Below are 15,565 nucleotides of genomic sequence, written 5' to 3' on the forward strand. Positions count from 1 at the left end.
CTTGATTTTGATGATTGCACTATTATGTAGGAGAATTTTCTTCTTTGTAGGAAAACACACTGAAGTATTCAGGAGTGGTGAGGAATCAAGTCAGTAACTTACCCTTAAATAGTTCAAGAGTAAAAGCTTTTCCAACTTTTCTGTAAGTTTGTGACTGTTTAAAAAACTTTTTTATTCTGCAGATACAAATAGAGGTAAAAATCAGTAACCCTTACCTGAAAACAAGATCATTTTACATCAACAGGAGCCCATTTTCCAATTTTTTAAATGGGAAAAATTATAATGCACACGCCAGCCTCAAATTTCCAATTTCCTAAAATGTAGCAAAAACATGATAAATTATCCATATACAAATAACAGGCTATCATGTTCGAGTATAAAATGCTTAAAACATGGATTTCTGATCACCAATGTTCTTTAATTTTTAATTAAAAAAATTGACTATTTTTTAAATATTTTATTTATTCACGAGAGACAGATAGAGAGAGGCAGAGACATAGGCAGAGGGAGAAGCAGGCTTCTTGCAGGGACCCTGATGCCGGACTTGATCCCGAAACTCTGGGATCACACCCTGAGCCGAAGGCAGATGCTCAACTGCTGAGCCACCCAGGCGTCCCTAATTTTAAATTTTTTAAAAAAGATTTTGTTCATGAGAGACACACACGAGAGAGAGGCAGAGACACAGGCAGAAGGAGAAGCAGGCCTCCCTCCCACCCTGCCGGGTGGGGAACCCAATCCAGGACTCGATCCCAGAACCCGCGGATCATGATCTGAGCCGAAGGCAGACATTCAACCACTGAGACTGAGCCACCCAGGCATCCAAACAATATGGTTTTAATAAAAAGTAGCTTTGTATATGCTAGTTATTTTTTCTATCTACAAATTTCTTCAATGTGCTTTCATCTGGCATGGGACTCATAACAGGTACCAGGCATACCAAGGGCTACACATGAAAGATAAATGTGGAAAAAAGCCGTTAGGACAAATATGCAATAGCTAAGAAAAGTTCATCTTGAGTATTGGCTGTGATATCAAGATACGTATCCTATTTTTGACACTTGGGGCATTTCTAAAAATGGGATTCTAAAAGATCTATCTTTGCCTTTGGAATGTCACAAGACTTTTCTATACATCATGTTGTTAAACATTTCATCAAATGTGGGGGGTATATTTTTTCCAATATTAAACTGGCTGAAAAAAATATATAGTGAGTTTTGTATATTAAAAGCCAAATGCAGCATTGGGGAAATGAAAATCAACACTGCAAAGATATATCACCTCGTATCCATTAGGATGACTACAATGAAAAAACACAAACATGGGGTGCCTGGGTGGTTCATCCAAAATAATGAAAAGCAGTCTTTTTTTGGAAATATTATTTAATTTAATATTTATTTTAAATATTTTATTTATTCATGAGACACACACAGAGAGAGGCAGAGACAGAGGAAGAAGCAGACGCCTAACAGGGAGCCCGATGTGGGACTGCATCCCCGGACTGGGATCACACCCTGAGCTGAAGGCAGATGCTCAACTGCTGAGCCACCCAATCTTCCCTAAAAAGATTTTATTTGAAAGCACAAGCAGGGGAGAGGGGTGGGGGGGGGGGAGAAGCAGACTCCCCATTGAGCAGGGATTCCAATGTGGGGTTCGATCCCAATACCCAGAGATCATGATCTGAGCTGTAGAAGCCCAACCATCTGAGCCACCCAGGCGCCCTTGAAAAGTAGTTTTGGTTTTTTTTTGGTATATTTCTTTTATTGGAGTTCGATTTGACAACATATAGCATAACATCCAGTGCTCATCCCGTCAAGTGCCCCCCTCAGTGCCCGTCCCCCAGTCACCCCATCCCCCCCCCCCACTCCCACCTCCCCTTCCACTACCCCTTGTTTGTTTCCCAGCGTTAGGAGTCTCTCGTGTTCTGTCTCCCTCACTGATGAAAAGCAGTCTTGAAGAGATACTTGTGCATCAGTCATTCATATTATTATTCATAATCGACAAAAAATGAAAGCAACACAAATGTTCAAAGGATGAATGGATAAACAAAACGAGTATATACATACAAGGAAATACTGTTCAGCCTTAAAAAGGAAATTGTGACACATGCTACAACATGGATGGACCTGGAGGACATTATGCTAAGTGAAATGTCAAAAAAGAACAAATATTGTAGGATTCCGTTTCTGAGGAGTCAAAATCAGAGACAAACTAGTGGTTGCTAGGACTGGAGAAGAGAGAAAAAGAGGGAGTTGTTTAACGGGTTTAGTTTCGGCTTTGCCAGTTGTAAAAGTTCGGGAGATGGGTGGCACTTTCTTCAAAATTGATTGTTCCCCGCCCCAAACTTATTCTCTTCAAATGCTATTCTGAAGCTTATTCTGCTCCATATCCCTCATGAGAGGCAGGCTCTCTACCTCTCTTCCTTTCTCATTATCCCCAAACCATTTACTTCTCTGATAATTTCCTGGCTTTATACCCACCCTCTTAAACCTTTCCGACAGGTCAACTATACCAAATAAAACAAAGTAATGTTTCAAATATGTCATCTATTGAAAATGCTCACATACAGCCTGTTCAGCCAGCGATGCTACTTTTGTGATCTTCCACTAATTTTTCAGGGCAAAATATTGGGGATGGACTAAAAAACAATTTTCTCATCCTGCTTTTTGGGTTCTTGATCTAGGAACCTGCAATAATGAAAAAGTTCTCCTATAACCTCTGTGAGTACCCATCAAATAGCAAAGTAAAAGCAATTTGTTAGTGAATATTTTATCCTGAGTGTTCCTCTTGGCGGTTAGAGTAAAAAAAAAAATCAGAAAAGATCTGATGGTATTGACAAGTTTGTTTGTTTTTGAAAAGACAAAATGAAAATCCATTCCATTCGGTATTTACTCTAAGTTACAAACAGCAGATGTATATTAAGCATATTCTGAGCTCAGCAGTATGATGGACATTTGGAATTGAAGAATCAATGAGATATCTCTGGCTTGAAAGCAGTGTACAATCTTTGTTAAGGGTGGGAGAGACAAAAAAAGAAAAAAAAAAAGAGTGGGAGAGACATGCAGGAAACCAGCCGTTAAAACAAAGTGAGGTAAATAATGTGAGATGCTTCTTGTTGGTGTTAATAGGTCTTAAGACTATATAATTCATCCTACTAGAATTTGGAACACTTAGAAGAGTAAGGCAACCCTAGCCTGAGTCTTGAACAACCTTTTTTGAGTTATACATGTTGAAAAGTTCAGAGGTCTTTAGATAGAGGGGACACATGTGATTATAACCTAAAGTATTCCACTCATGTATGTGGGTGTATGCATTATGGGGAAGTAAAAGGGATACACATCACACCCCATTTCCCATGGAATGATTTAAGTTGACAAAGAGAAATAGCATTATCCCTTGGCTGAACCCTCAGTTTACCCCAGGAAGAAAAGGAAGTACAGGCACATCCCATAGAACATATCCCTGGTTCAAGTATTCCTGGTAGAGTTCTTATTTTTTTAATGGTGAAATGTACATAACAAAATTTATCACCCTATTTTTCAAGTTTACAGTTAGCAGTAATATTTTCATTAATATTCAGATGAGGTTTCAGAACACCTTGGTTGAGAATGAGTAGAAGTCATTAGTTACTTGATATAGCAGAACTCCCAACATGAAAAATACATTCACTTCTCAATACAACTAAAATGATCCTAGCCAAAGGACTAGAAATACTTGTATGCACATAGAACAATTAATTTTTAATCAAACATGCAAAAATGTAAAATTACTGTAATGCTTTTTGCATATTCTGTAATTCAAATTTTAAAAGAAAGGATTATGTATAAGGTACATAAATTGATGTCTGGAATTAAAAAAGCAAGTGACATGTCAAAGAAGAGAAACTTAAGACATCTTACATTCTTTTCAAACCAACGATACTGGAAACTATTAACTGATATACACAAAGATGACTGGAGGGATCTTGCAGGGCCTTCTGAATGAAGGCATTATAAAATAAGCAAATAATGCTTTCCTTTATGGGGTTGATATAAACATTAGTTGATGCACGTGCAAATAGAATAGCATACTTCTAGCACAAGTCTGATGTTCAATAGTTGCTGCCTCATTGTAAATGCAATCTTTAACCAAATATGCTCAATTGACTAGTTTTCTCAAAACAAAGATACTCATATTAAAAAAAATGAATGTCATAAATCTAATTTTTTAAAATTTATTTATGATAGTCACAGAGAAAGAGAGAGAGGCAGAGACACAGGCAGAGGGAGAAGTAGGCTCCATGCACCGGGAGCCCGATGTGGGATTCGATCCCGAGTCTCCAGGATCGCGCCCTGGGCCAAAGGCAGGCGCCAAACCGCTGCGCCACCCAGGGATCCCTAATTTCTTTTTTTTTTTTAAGATTTAATTTGACAGTGAGGGAGAGAACACACAAGCAAGGAGAGCTGTAGGCATAGGCAGAGGGAGAAGCAGACTCCCCACTGAGCAGGGAGCCCAAAGCAGGGCTGGAACCCAGGACCCCAGGATCATGACCTGAGTCAAAGACTTAAAACCGACTGAGCCACCCAGGTGCCCCAGATCTAAGTTATTCTTACCTAATAAAGGAAAATAGACTTTAAAAATGAAAGGAGTTACAAATCCCAAGATATTTGCAGTTTCCTGTGGCAACAAATTAGAATGCGGTGTATTATGGGATTAAGGGTTCCAAAGAGTATTTCAAAGGAGGTTTCTTAAAATTGCCAGAGGGATTCTTTAATGGTTACAAGATTCAGAAATAAGAAGTTAACAATAAAGCAGGCAGCAGAGCGTACACTTCAGGAAATGAGGATTTATAGTCTTATAGAATTTTCCTGTCTTAATCTTTGAGTTTTTTTTTTAAAGATTTTATTTATTTATTCATGACAGACACACAGAGAGGGAAAGAGAGAGGCAGAGACACAGGCAGAGGGAGAAGCAGGCTCCATGCAGGGAGCCCGATGTGGGACTTGATCCTGGGTATCCAGGATCGGGCCCTGGGCTGAAGGCGGCGCTAAACCGCTGAGCCACCCGGGCTCTTTTAATCTTATTTCCACATTGCATTACTAAGCAACCTCTTTGTTTCTTTTCGTAACCTAACTGGGAATCTGAAGTCACTGCTCTTACAATTGTATTTGTCAGAATTTAAAGTGTTTGTCTTACAAAAATAATTACATTTTCTTCCTCCACAATCTCAAACTGCATGGACAATTGGGAGTTTATCATGGTACTCAAGCACTATCAATATTGTACAAACTGAAATCAAACTATGTCTATAAAAGATTTTTTTAAGAAACCACATATTCCTGAACATACTATTTTTTGCTCTTAAAATTATACCCATCGAAAAAAGTATGGAGCCTTCCTCTATTTTGAAAACTTAAGTCATTACTTTAAAAAATGTCTTTAGGGAAAAATTAGCCTGAAATGACTTCAGTGGAAAAGAAACTTTGGATATGTACACAGATTTAAAAAGCATATACCTCAAAAAACTTATAAGTAAGGATGATATGCCTTGGAACATTGTAATAGAACTCAAAAAGGCTCTAATGATGACAAAGACATTGATGTCAAAGATGCATGACAGGATACAATGACATTGTTCTACAAAATGAGTTAAAAGTTTTTTTCTTTTTTAAAGGATTTATTTATTCATGAGACACACACACACACACACACACACACACACACACACACACACACACAGAGGCAGAGGGAGAAGCGGGCTCCATGCAGGGAGTGCGACATGGGACTCGATCCCAGGTCTTCAGGATCAGGCCCTGGACTGAAGGCAGCGCAAAACCGCTGAGCCACCTGAGCTGCCCCCAATTTTTCTTTTTAAAAGACTTATTTATTTAGGGTTCCTGGGTGACTCAGTAGGTTAAGCATCTTCCTTTGGCCCAGGTCATGATCCCAGGGGTCCTGAGTAGGGAGTCTTGAATTAAGGAGTCGGTTTGTTCCTTTGCCTCTGCCCCTCCCCCCTGCTTGTACTCTCTCTCAAATAAATAAATAAAATCTTTAAAACAATTATTCAGAGAGAGAGAGAGAGAGAGAGCACGTGTGAGCAGGGGCAGGGGGCAAAGGGAGAGAGAGAATTCCATGCAGTCTCCATGCTGAGAGTGGAGGAGCTAGACTCAGGGCTCCATTTCATGACCAGAGCTGAAACTGAGTCTGATGCTTAACCAAGTGAGCCATCCAGATACTCTAATTAAAAGAATTTTAGATAGTTTTATATAACACAATTGATATTTAAGCATACATCCATGTCTCTAAAAGTTTATGTATTTAAGTTCATTAAAAACGGTTTTGGGAATTCTCTCATTGTGAAATTGGGGGTACAGCCTTGTATTTGGCTAGATTCAGAACTTAAGTTTAAGCGGCACTTCTATGTGGAAGGCAGAGTGATATAATTAAAACATAAGAATATAGAAGTTAGGGACTCCTGGGTGATTCAGCAGTTGAGCATCTGCCTTTGGCTTGGGGTGTGATCCAGGAGTCCTGGGACCAAGTTCCACATCGGGCTTCCTGCATACAGCCTACTTCTCCCTCTGCTGTGTCTCTGCCCCTCTCTCTCTCTGTGTCTCTCATGAATAAACAAATAAAAAAAAAATCACAAAAAAAAGAATATAGAAGTTAGTTTGATTACCTCCCTGAACATCTCAGCTTGCATATATATCAATCATGTAATCATTCTCTATTCCATTATTTTGTTTTTTTTCCATATTCCCATGATGTGAAAGAAATTACTTATGTGTGTATCACTTACCTCTCTTTAATGGTATGAGAACTGCATGAAGGCAAGGACTCTGGCTTGTCCTACGAAACTCCAGGCAGTAAGGAAGTTTGGAGGAAGGGAGGAAGTCTCTAGCAGTTTATTTAGTCAGTTCTTTGTGGGTTGTTTCTCATGTAATGGGTACTTGTAAACCAAGGACCATTTGTATCTTTGTTCATTAGTCAAGAAACACAAAAGAAAAAAAACACTGAAACTAGAAGGAATTTGGTTTATTCAGGTAACTCTTTAATTCCAGAACAATAATATTTGCAAATAACCAGGTTTTTAAAAATAATGTTTGCTCAGATTTTAATTTGTTCTACTTTTACTTTTAGAACCAAAACACATATTTGAGCGGGGGGTTGGGGAAGAAAATGCTTCAGTTTTTCATGTTATATTTCAAAGTGTAGATTTTAAAATGTAACTGAATATTTAAATAAGGTGTCTTTTTTTTGGAAGAAATCAAAACTCTTGAAATAAAAGTATCACAAAACAGTATTAACAGAATCTGAACATTGTTTAAAGAAAATATCCTTTTAACATTTAACTTCTGGCTTACCTAATAGAGACATTTAAATAATAAATCTGTAACATTTTCCCACAACTAAACATAAACCAAATGATGGAGACAAAGTCACTTTTTAAGTCACAGTATTACTGTTCAGGAGTTCAGGTGTTATAGACTATTTTCAAATAAAACAGCTATATGGACAAACCTCCCTATCCTCCTCTCCTGTCCATGTTGTTTTGATATTGCTTTAATTCTATAGTCTTCAAATTCCTTAGTTCTTTCAGCTGCAGCTCTTTGCTTGACTTTCCTCATTTAAAGATCTGTTAGAGAAGAATCTAAAGTATTCCAAATTCCATTCTATTTGGTGGATGTGAGTAAAGAGGCTTATCCTGGGGGTTCTAAGTGTTTTTCTAAATTGAAAAATTATTCTACAATAAATTAGGCTGAATTAAACTCTTTTTAGAGGTTTGTACTAGGTAACATGAAAAGTCTGCCAACATAGAAAGTTTGAGAAAACATTAAGGCTCTGCTAGCTATCTGTTTAGATTTAGCCAATGCAAATTTCTTGTCATGTTTTTGGGCCCACTGCGGCTTGAGAAAGGTCTATCCAGTTGTGTGGGATCTTTATAGCTAGAATCTGACAGGAAACAGGAATGGGTGTTGATGGGCAGAGATGGTGCTGAAGACCACATTTATATACTATAATCCCAGTTGTTCTATGATGATTATCTCTGAGACATTTTTTGCTTTTGTGGAACATTGGAAAAGGAAAAAAAAAACCTATGACCAGAGCATTAAAAAACTTCTATTTGTGGTGCATTATTTAAACTACTAAAATATTGACTAAACTAATGGCAAAAGGATAAGAAATTATTCCTTATTATCTGCTACAAAATCACTTTTAAAAAATGTTTGAATTGTGAAATACAAAGGAAATAAATCTTGTGGAAGGGGCTCATGGGAAAAGTTTTAATTAAATATGCTGTAAATTCAATACAATGATATAAAACTACTTCAAACATAGAAACTTTAAAAATCTCTACTCAAGAACAAACACTGAACATATACAAACCAAGTTCCTTATTAAAACATATTTTACAAGTACAAATTAGAAAATATAGAAATGAATTTCCCATTAGACACAGAATTGTAAATTATATGAAGTATCAAGAATTATAAAATAAAAAAAATAATTATAAAATAATTGGTCTAATTGACTAATTCAAGTAAAAAAAATCCTTCTTTAGTCTGAGTCAAAAGGCAAAATGCTAGCATAAATGTATTAAAAATATCAGAAAAATCTTAAAGATTTTACTACTATTGCTTAATTTTAATCATATCAAATGTTACATTTACTCTTATTCCATTAGAATAATCTCAAAATAATCTCTATATAACTGTAACAGTTGTGATGGAAACATTTCAAAATATAAATTTCAAAATATTGTTAATGTTTCTGATGGATATTGAAAATGGCCTACTACATTCACTAAAATATTGCATGGAAATAATTTTGGTATTTAAGATGTCAGAAATCGACATGTTTCCAATTACATTATATGATATACTGTTGATTTAAACATTTTATAAAGAGCTATATGGTTTCTGTTTCTTACCATATTTACATATAAAAAATGTAAAAACAAAAAAAAGTAAGTAAAAAATACTTGGAAAAACATGTTAAATCCCCTTTATTTCAGTAGACAGAAGGCTTTTTTCAATGTCCTGGCTGAAAGGGTTCTTGTTGGCATGGAACTGAAAGAAAAAAAGCCACAAAGATTTGAGATAAGTTAAAGATGCCGACTAATGGTACGTAATAGTACAGTGGAAGACCCGACTTAAGTTAGAGCCAAACTGCACATCTGCCCTTTAATAGCCATGGGATCTTAAAAAGTTATATAAGGCTCTCCAAGCAGTACTTTCCTTATCTGTAAAAGAACAATAGTGTCTCTACAGGTATTCTGCGAGAGATAAACGGGGTTAAGGATGTAATGTGTCTCACACACAGAGCTCATTTAGCCCCTTCCTTTAATTCCATTTATGGTGCTGAATATAAGCATCAAGAGCAAAACATCAAGAAATGGGTCACAGGGATTTTCATACCTTTAGAAGAATGCAGTTCCTGAAAGCATGAGAAGTGAACTCTACAGATTATTTGCACTTAGGAAAACTAAATGAGGTGGCTTATTGCCTTGTAATATTTTTAGAGTTACTTTTGAATAATACAATAGGTAGATAGTTGTTTCTTTTCCTTTATTTTCACTTGACTAATATAACCAAGTAGGTTAACAATTAAAATTCTTGAGAATCAAAGCTGGATTTGATTCAGAGATATCTTTTTTAAGCATCACAAACATTAATTATTAACAAGAGAAAGCTCAAACTCTGAAAACCTTTATGTTAATGAAACAATTACATTCAAGATTTCCTATTTCAGAAATGAAAATTTCTAGTTTAGACTCGCCGCATCTACTATGTTTGGTGTGTTTACATTACAGCAGCAGTGTATCAAATTAATCAAAAAGGATAAAGCACCGTCATATACTTCCCCACTTCCACTCCTATGTCTTTCTCCTTTCCTCTACAGGTTTTTCTTCAGGTTCTGTTTTAGGTGAACAATTTCCATTCCTGTTTAAATTATTTTGTGGACCGGGATAGGAAGGGAAAGATACACAGGTAATTACAATACCATATAATACTCACATGCTTTATCATGTGAGAAACACACACAAGAAGTACTATGAAGTACCAGAGGAAATGTCACATGGGAGAACAGGATGAAGTTCAACGTGACTTGAATACAAAGGTGGAAGTGGTGGGAGATGAGGCTGTATAAACTGTGAAAGACTCTGCACTCCACGCTAAAATATTTGAATTTTATCCTATAGGTCACAGAGTGTCAGTGGCAACTCCAATGTAGAGGTGCTACTGTGATCAGATTTTTAAATTAGAAACAGAACTATTTTAACAAGCTGCTTCTTATCCAATTCAGACAATGAATGAATAAATGAATTCAATTAATTTTTTCTATTTACTAATTTATAAGAATCTAGAGTTGGAAAACAACTTTTTATTTTATTGCTATTATTTTTTTTATAGATTTTATTTATCTATTCATGAGAGACACACAGAGAGAGAGGGAGAGACACCGGCAGAGGGTGAAGCAGGCTCCATGCAGGAAGCCCGATGCGGTACTCGATCCCGGGACTCCGGGGTCACGCCCTGGGCCGAAGGCAGGTGCTAAACCGCTGAGCCACCCAGGGTTCCCCTTTTATTGTTATTTTTAAGTTTATTTATTTTTAGTAATCTCTACACCCAATGTGTAGAGATCAAGAGTCACATGCTCTTCTGACTGAGCCAGCCAGGTGTCCCAGGAAACAACCTTTTAACTTGAAAGAAATTCTCTTGCATTTTTCTGTTTAAGACCATAAAAGATTAGGTTAAGCTTTACTTACAGTATATATTACTTCTGATGGTAGAATATTGGGATGTTAATGGATAACTGTAGTTTTTGCATGATTAATCATTGTTTTTATATTTTGTTTTATGCTGGTAAATCTATATTTCAATTTAATCTTAAAAATCTATGTTTTAATTATGATATTTTACAAATGGAATTGTACTTAAGAGAAAAAAATTTCAAGTTCTAGTGGCAATTACCAAGTTGTTCCATTCACTTATGGCCAGATATACTGTATTAGAATACCAAGAGAAAGAGAAAGGTTGCTTTATCTGACTGAAGTTTCTTTCCAACTTGGTTTTTTACTCTTCGTCTCCATTTATCAAAATAATGTATTTTCATGGTAGGAAATCTAGAAAATATAAAAAACTCTCTCCACAATTCCCCAATTTTATCACCCAGAGGCAGACAAGTCAAAATGTTGGTGTCTTTCATTTCAGTATTTCTAGGCATTTCTTTATTTACACAGGTAAATATATATGACAAAGTTTTAAAAACTGTCATTAAAAACTTTTATAAACCCTGTGATTGTTGCATTGTATTTCATGGAATGGATTAAGAATAATTTACTTAACTACTTCCCAAAGTTGGGTTTTACTGAAGGACATACTAGTGATATTACCGATTCTTTTTGTTTCAATCTTTGACGATCGGATTCCCATCTGACAACATAATTCAACTCTGCCTAAGATTTGAACAATTCTACAAGTCTGCACAGAAAAATGACTGCTATAGATCATCACCTGCTGTAAATTTCATTTACATAAATGTACAAAGAAATAAAAGTAAAAACTCAATAGAGCACTAAAACTTCTAAAACTCACCATATGTCCAAGGAGCTTCTGGAAGCACACCTGAATCAGGAGGGTAAGGGTATACAGCTTGTTGGAATGGCTGATGGGGAGCATACTGTGAAAAAATCGGCTGCTGAAAATTGTAAGAAACAGGCACTTGAGATTGAAAATACCCATCCACTGGCACAAAGTTATTTGCTTGCGGCTCCCCAGCAAAGTAACCAAAATATTGAGAGTACAAAAGATTAGGATGTGTGTTTTGGACAGTACTTGCAATTGCAGTCAACATCCCAGAAGGAGGTGCCTGTACCTCATATGATGTTATTCCACGATATGTCTGTGTGAGGGAACTGCTGCCACTGCTGCTATAATGATAAACACACCAAGCATGGTAAGGATATGAAGTTCCAAATGAATGCTCAGAAGAATTATATATTGGGGTACATGCAGACCGTGGAAGTTCATTCCAATATGCAGCAGCATTCTGAGTTAGGACTTTTGAATTTTCATTATTCTGCTGTTCAGAAAAAGAATATTCTGCTGTTTGATTTACATTAAGGGTTAAGTTCTCAGATGCTTCAACAGGTATAGTACTGGGACTCAAAGTATCCTTCATATATTTTTCTTTTAACTCAGTTTTTGCAGGCTGAGTTTTATTTACATGCAGAATAGGAGATTTGTTCTGGGTAAGTTTGGGTTCTGTAGCATTGGTGCATGCAGAATTTTTAATAGATGAATTTAATATTTCATTATCTTGCAGTTCAAAGACAGTGTCATCATTCATTCCTAAATTGGCAGGGATGTCCCCAATGAAATGGAAAATAGGGTTTGAGAGCACTGATGCATCAGGCAGAGGAGAAGCATCAGTTCCTGGTTTTATGTCTGAGGGACAAGATTTCTCTGCAGGAGTAAGAAATCTCTGTGAAGGCATCCTGCAGTCTTTTGGAAATATTCTGCCATCTACACTTCTTTGTTCACAAATTGCAAAAGAAGAACAATCTTTCTTATCACTCGTTTCAGTAGCACTAAAATTCACATTACTTTTCTTCATGCTATTTAAGTTCCCCTGTTGTCCAGTGAAGTCTTCTGAAGTATCAGGTGAAGTATTAGTTACATATATTTTGCCCTCTGACTTTGATGTGCAAATGTCTTTTAAGTTCTTTAAAGGTAAAACTGAGCCAGGTAGTGATCTTTCCACCTCAACCTTTTTTGGAGATACATGGTGTCTTTTCAGATTGTCAGATGAACTTGGTCCTATTTCACTTTCACTTTCGGGATGAGATCTTGTAGTCCTATTAAGTATAACACACACATAAAAACAACTTAAAATACATGGAGTCCCCAAATCTTAATGTAAACACATATTTGAAGTTTTTATTCAGGAGAATTCTTAAGATTTACATTTTCTCTATCAGCAGTATTTGGGTAACTTATTTCCCCAGTTTTACTCCCTTGTTTTGAATTCAGATTTTTTCCTGCTGAATGTGATATACTCCACATTTCAAATGTATTTCTAATACATTTAGAAATATATACAGTGCATCAATATTGTAATTATTTTATGCATTGGACATTTCCTAAAAGCGGCTTTTAGAAGTAGGAAATTACATCCAGTTTTTTTTTTACTGTAGTTTTGCATTCATATATTTCCAACTTGTTGATCTTCTCTACTTGTAAATGGCTATATAGAACTGACAAAACCACCAGCTGTGCCCTGCCCCTGCCAAAAAATCATCTTCTGTTATCAGGAACTACTAAGATATTTGTTTGTTCAAGGTTGAGAAGAGGAAACACAGACCTCCAAAATATGATGCCAATTTAATATCCCTGACATTCCTACCTAAATTTAGAAAGTCTCACCCGGGCTGAAGGAAGCATTCACTATGGAAATGTCTAGAGCAAGATAGTTAATTTAGGTCCCCCAGGATGATTATATTTTTTGGTGTCTCATCAAATTCTTTGAATTACATGTGGAAAAGAACATGATGAAAAGAAAAAAATAATCACTCCTCCCATGCAAAAGAAATTAATCTTGGGCCTGGAGTTTGTGTATCTAAATCATGAAACTAACAGCTCTGTATTTTATTTTACCTAATCCAGTCTCCCCTAAAAGGCATTTTAGTGACAACATCATCATTCTTATCCAATCCTGTATAATACTTTGACAGTTTTCAGAAAGTACAATTTTGGCTTTATCACATTTCCTATCTTTTTTTTTTTTAAAGATTTTATTTATTAATTCATGAGAGAGACACACACACAGAGGCAAAGACACACACAGGCAGAGGGAGAAGCAGGCTCCATGCAGGAAGCCTGATGCGGGACTCGATACCAGGTCTCCAGGATCACGCCCTGGACTGAAGGCAGCACTAAATCGCTGAGCCACCCGGGCTGCCCACATTTCCAATCTTTAAGTGATGTCTTAACCCTATAGATTGACAGCTGCCTGTATGGTTACTCTTTTATGCATTCTCTTAGAGAATATTCTCCCATGAAAATAGCACCCTGTATTTTTTTTATTTTTATTTATTTATGATAGTCATACAGTGAGAGAGAGAGAGGCAGAGACATAGGCAGAGGGAGAAGCAGGCTCCATGCACCGGGAGCCCGATGTGGGATTCGATCCTGGGTCTCCAGGATCGAGCCCTGGGCCAAAGGCAGGCGCCAAACCGCTGCGCCACCCAGGGATCCCAAGCACCCTGTATTAACCTTCTATTTGGATTCATTTTCTTGCTATGTGAGACAAAGTCTGATTCTTTGAGTAGCAAATACCACCTATATTTAGTTGCTAAGACGATTATAGAAATGGTTTATGTTATCCCTTTTCATCTTTATGCCACTACACAACCAAAGATTCTAGAAAAGGATTCTAGAAATGCAATAAATAAAATGTAGATTTAAAGAACCAAAACCAAGTAAGACAGAAACGAGAATGCTCATCTTTTTAATTCTGTATTACTCATTCTCCTTCACAAAATGGAAAAAAGATGTGAATAAATGAAGCCTGTGATAATTTGAAAATTGCAGAGAGCTGAATGAAATTAGAGATGGTCAACATATTCAGTGGTGCCATCTCATGTCAAAATATGAACCATGTAGGGAGTTTTTCATAAAAATAATTAAGTTTAAAGAACTAGCCTTTATTTTTGAAATCATGTTCCTCCTATATTATGATGTTTAAACATCCTTTTATGAAATAGTAGTACATTTATAATATATGTTGATGACTAAGTTCCCACTTAGTAATATAAGTCAGCAATTTCTATCTTTTTAACCAATTTTGAAATCTGCCTAGTAATACCCACAAGTTTAAAAAAACTCAGTCTAATCACTTGTCATATTATCTCCTTTTTAGCAAACCAGTTACTAATCCCCATGAATTCTTTAAATGATGTCTGTCAAATACGAATTGTACTTTCTTATTCTAAAAACATCACTCTTTTCTAACTTACTACTACTTCTAACTCTACTCAGAATCTTCTTATCCTTTTTTTTTTTATGATAGTCACACACAGAGAGAGAGAGAGGCGAGACATAGGCAGAGGGAGAAGCAGGCTCCATGCACCGGGAACCCGATGTGGGATTCGATCCCGGGTCTCCAGGATCGTGCCCTGGGCCAAAGGCAGGCGCTAAACCGCTGCACCACCCAGGGATCCCTCTTCTTATCCTTTAAATCACTGAAAAAAAACCCATTTCACAGTACATTACTTTTCAATACTTACAGAATGAAGTTCAAATTCCTTAAACCTTAATGCACTGTATAATCTGAAATCTTATTCTCCCTCCTAACCTTACTCTTTTCCTCTCAGTTACATGCATGATCCAATAGAAGTATATAAATAAATGTGTTAGTATTGTTCCTTAATATGTGCTTAATTTTGTTTAGTTTTTCTTCAGATAGGGCTGATGGCAACTCTTACCTTGGATGCTTGAATGTTGTCTTTTCTTTGTCGACTTTTGTGACATCTTTCATGTCAATCTACATTTTAAAAAGTTATAAAGAAAACCTACATTGGTGA

The 15,565-nt window shown here is 36.3% G+C and overlaps 1 protein-coding gene across 6 annotated transcripts in view; it reads right to left on the minus strand.

Moving 5' to 3' along the window:
• Window positions 1-8,964: 8,964 nt before the first annotated feature.
• The window catches only part of TEX15 (testis expressed 15, meiosis and synapsis associated), a 91,019-nt gene continuing 84,418 nt past the window's right edge, over window positions 8,965-15,565 (minus strand). For all 6 annotated transcript variants that reach the window (XM_072776352.1, XM_072776350.1, XM_072776353.1 and 3 more), the window contains 3 exons: window positions 15,467-15,525; window positions 11,577-12,838; window positions 8,965-9,047 (listed from right to left, as the gene is read on the minus strand). In XM_072776352.1, coding sequence (XP_072632453.1) covers window positions 9,010-9,047; window positions 11,577-12,838; window positions 15,467-15,525 — 1,359 coding nt within the window. In that variant the 3' untranslated portion in view covers window positions 8,965-9,009. The remainder of the gene's footprint in view (window positions 9,048-11,576; window positions 12,839-15,466; window positions 15,526-15,565) is intronic.

The sequence above is a fragment of the Canis lupus genome, chromosome 15 (assembly GCF_048164855.1).
Source record: "Canis lupus baileyi chromosome 15, mCanLup2.hap1, whole genome shotgun sequence".
In the NCBI taxonomy this organism is placed as follows: Eukaryota; Metazoa; Chordata; class Mammalia; order Carnivora; family Canidae; genus Canis; species Canis lupus.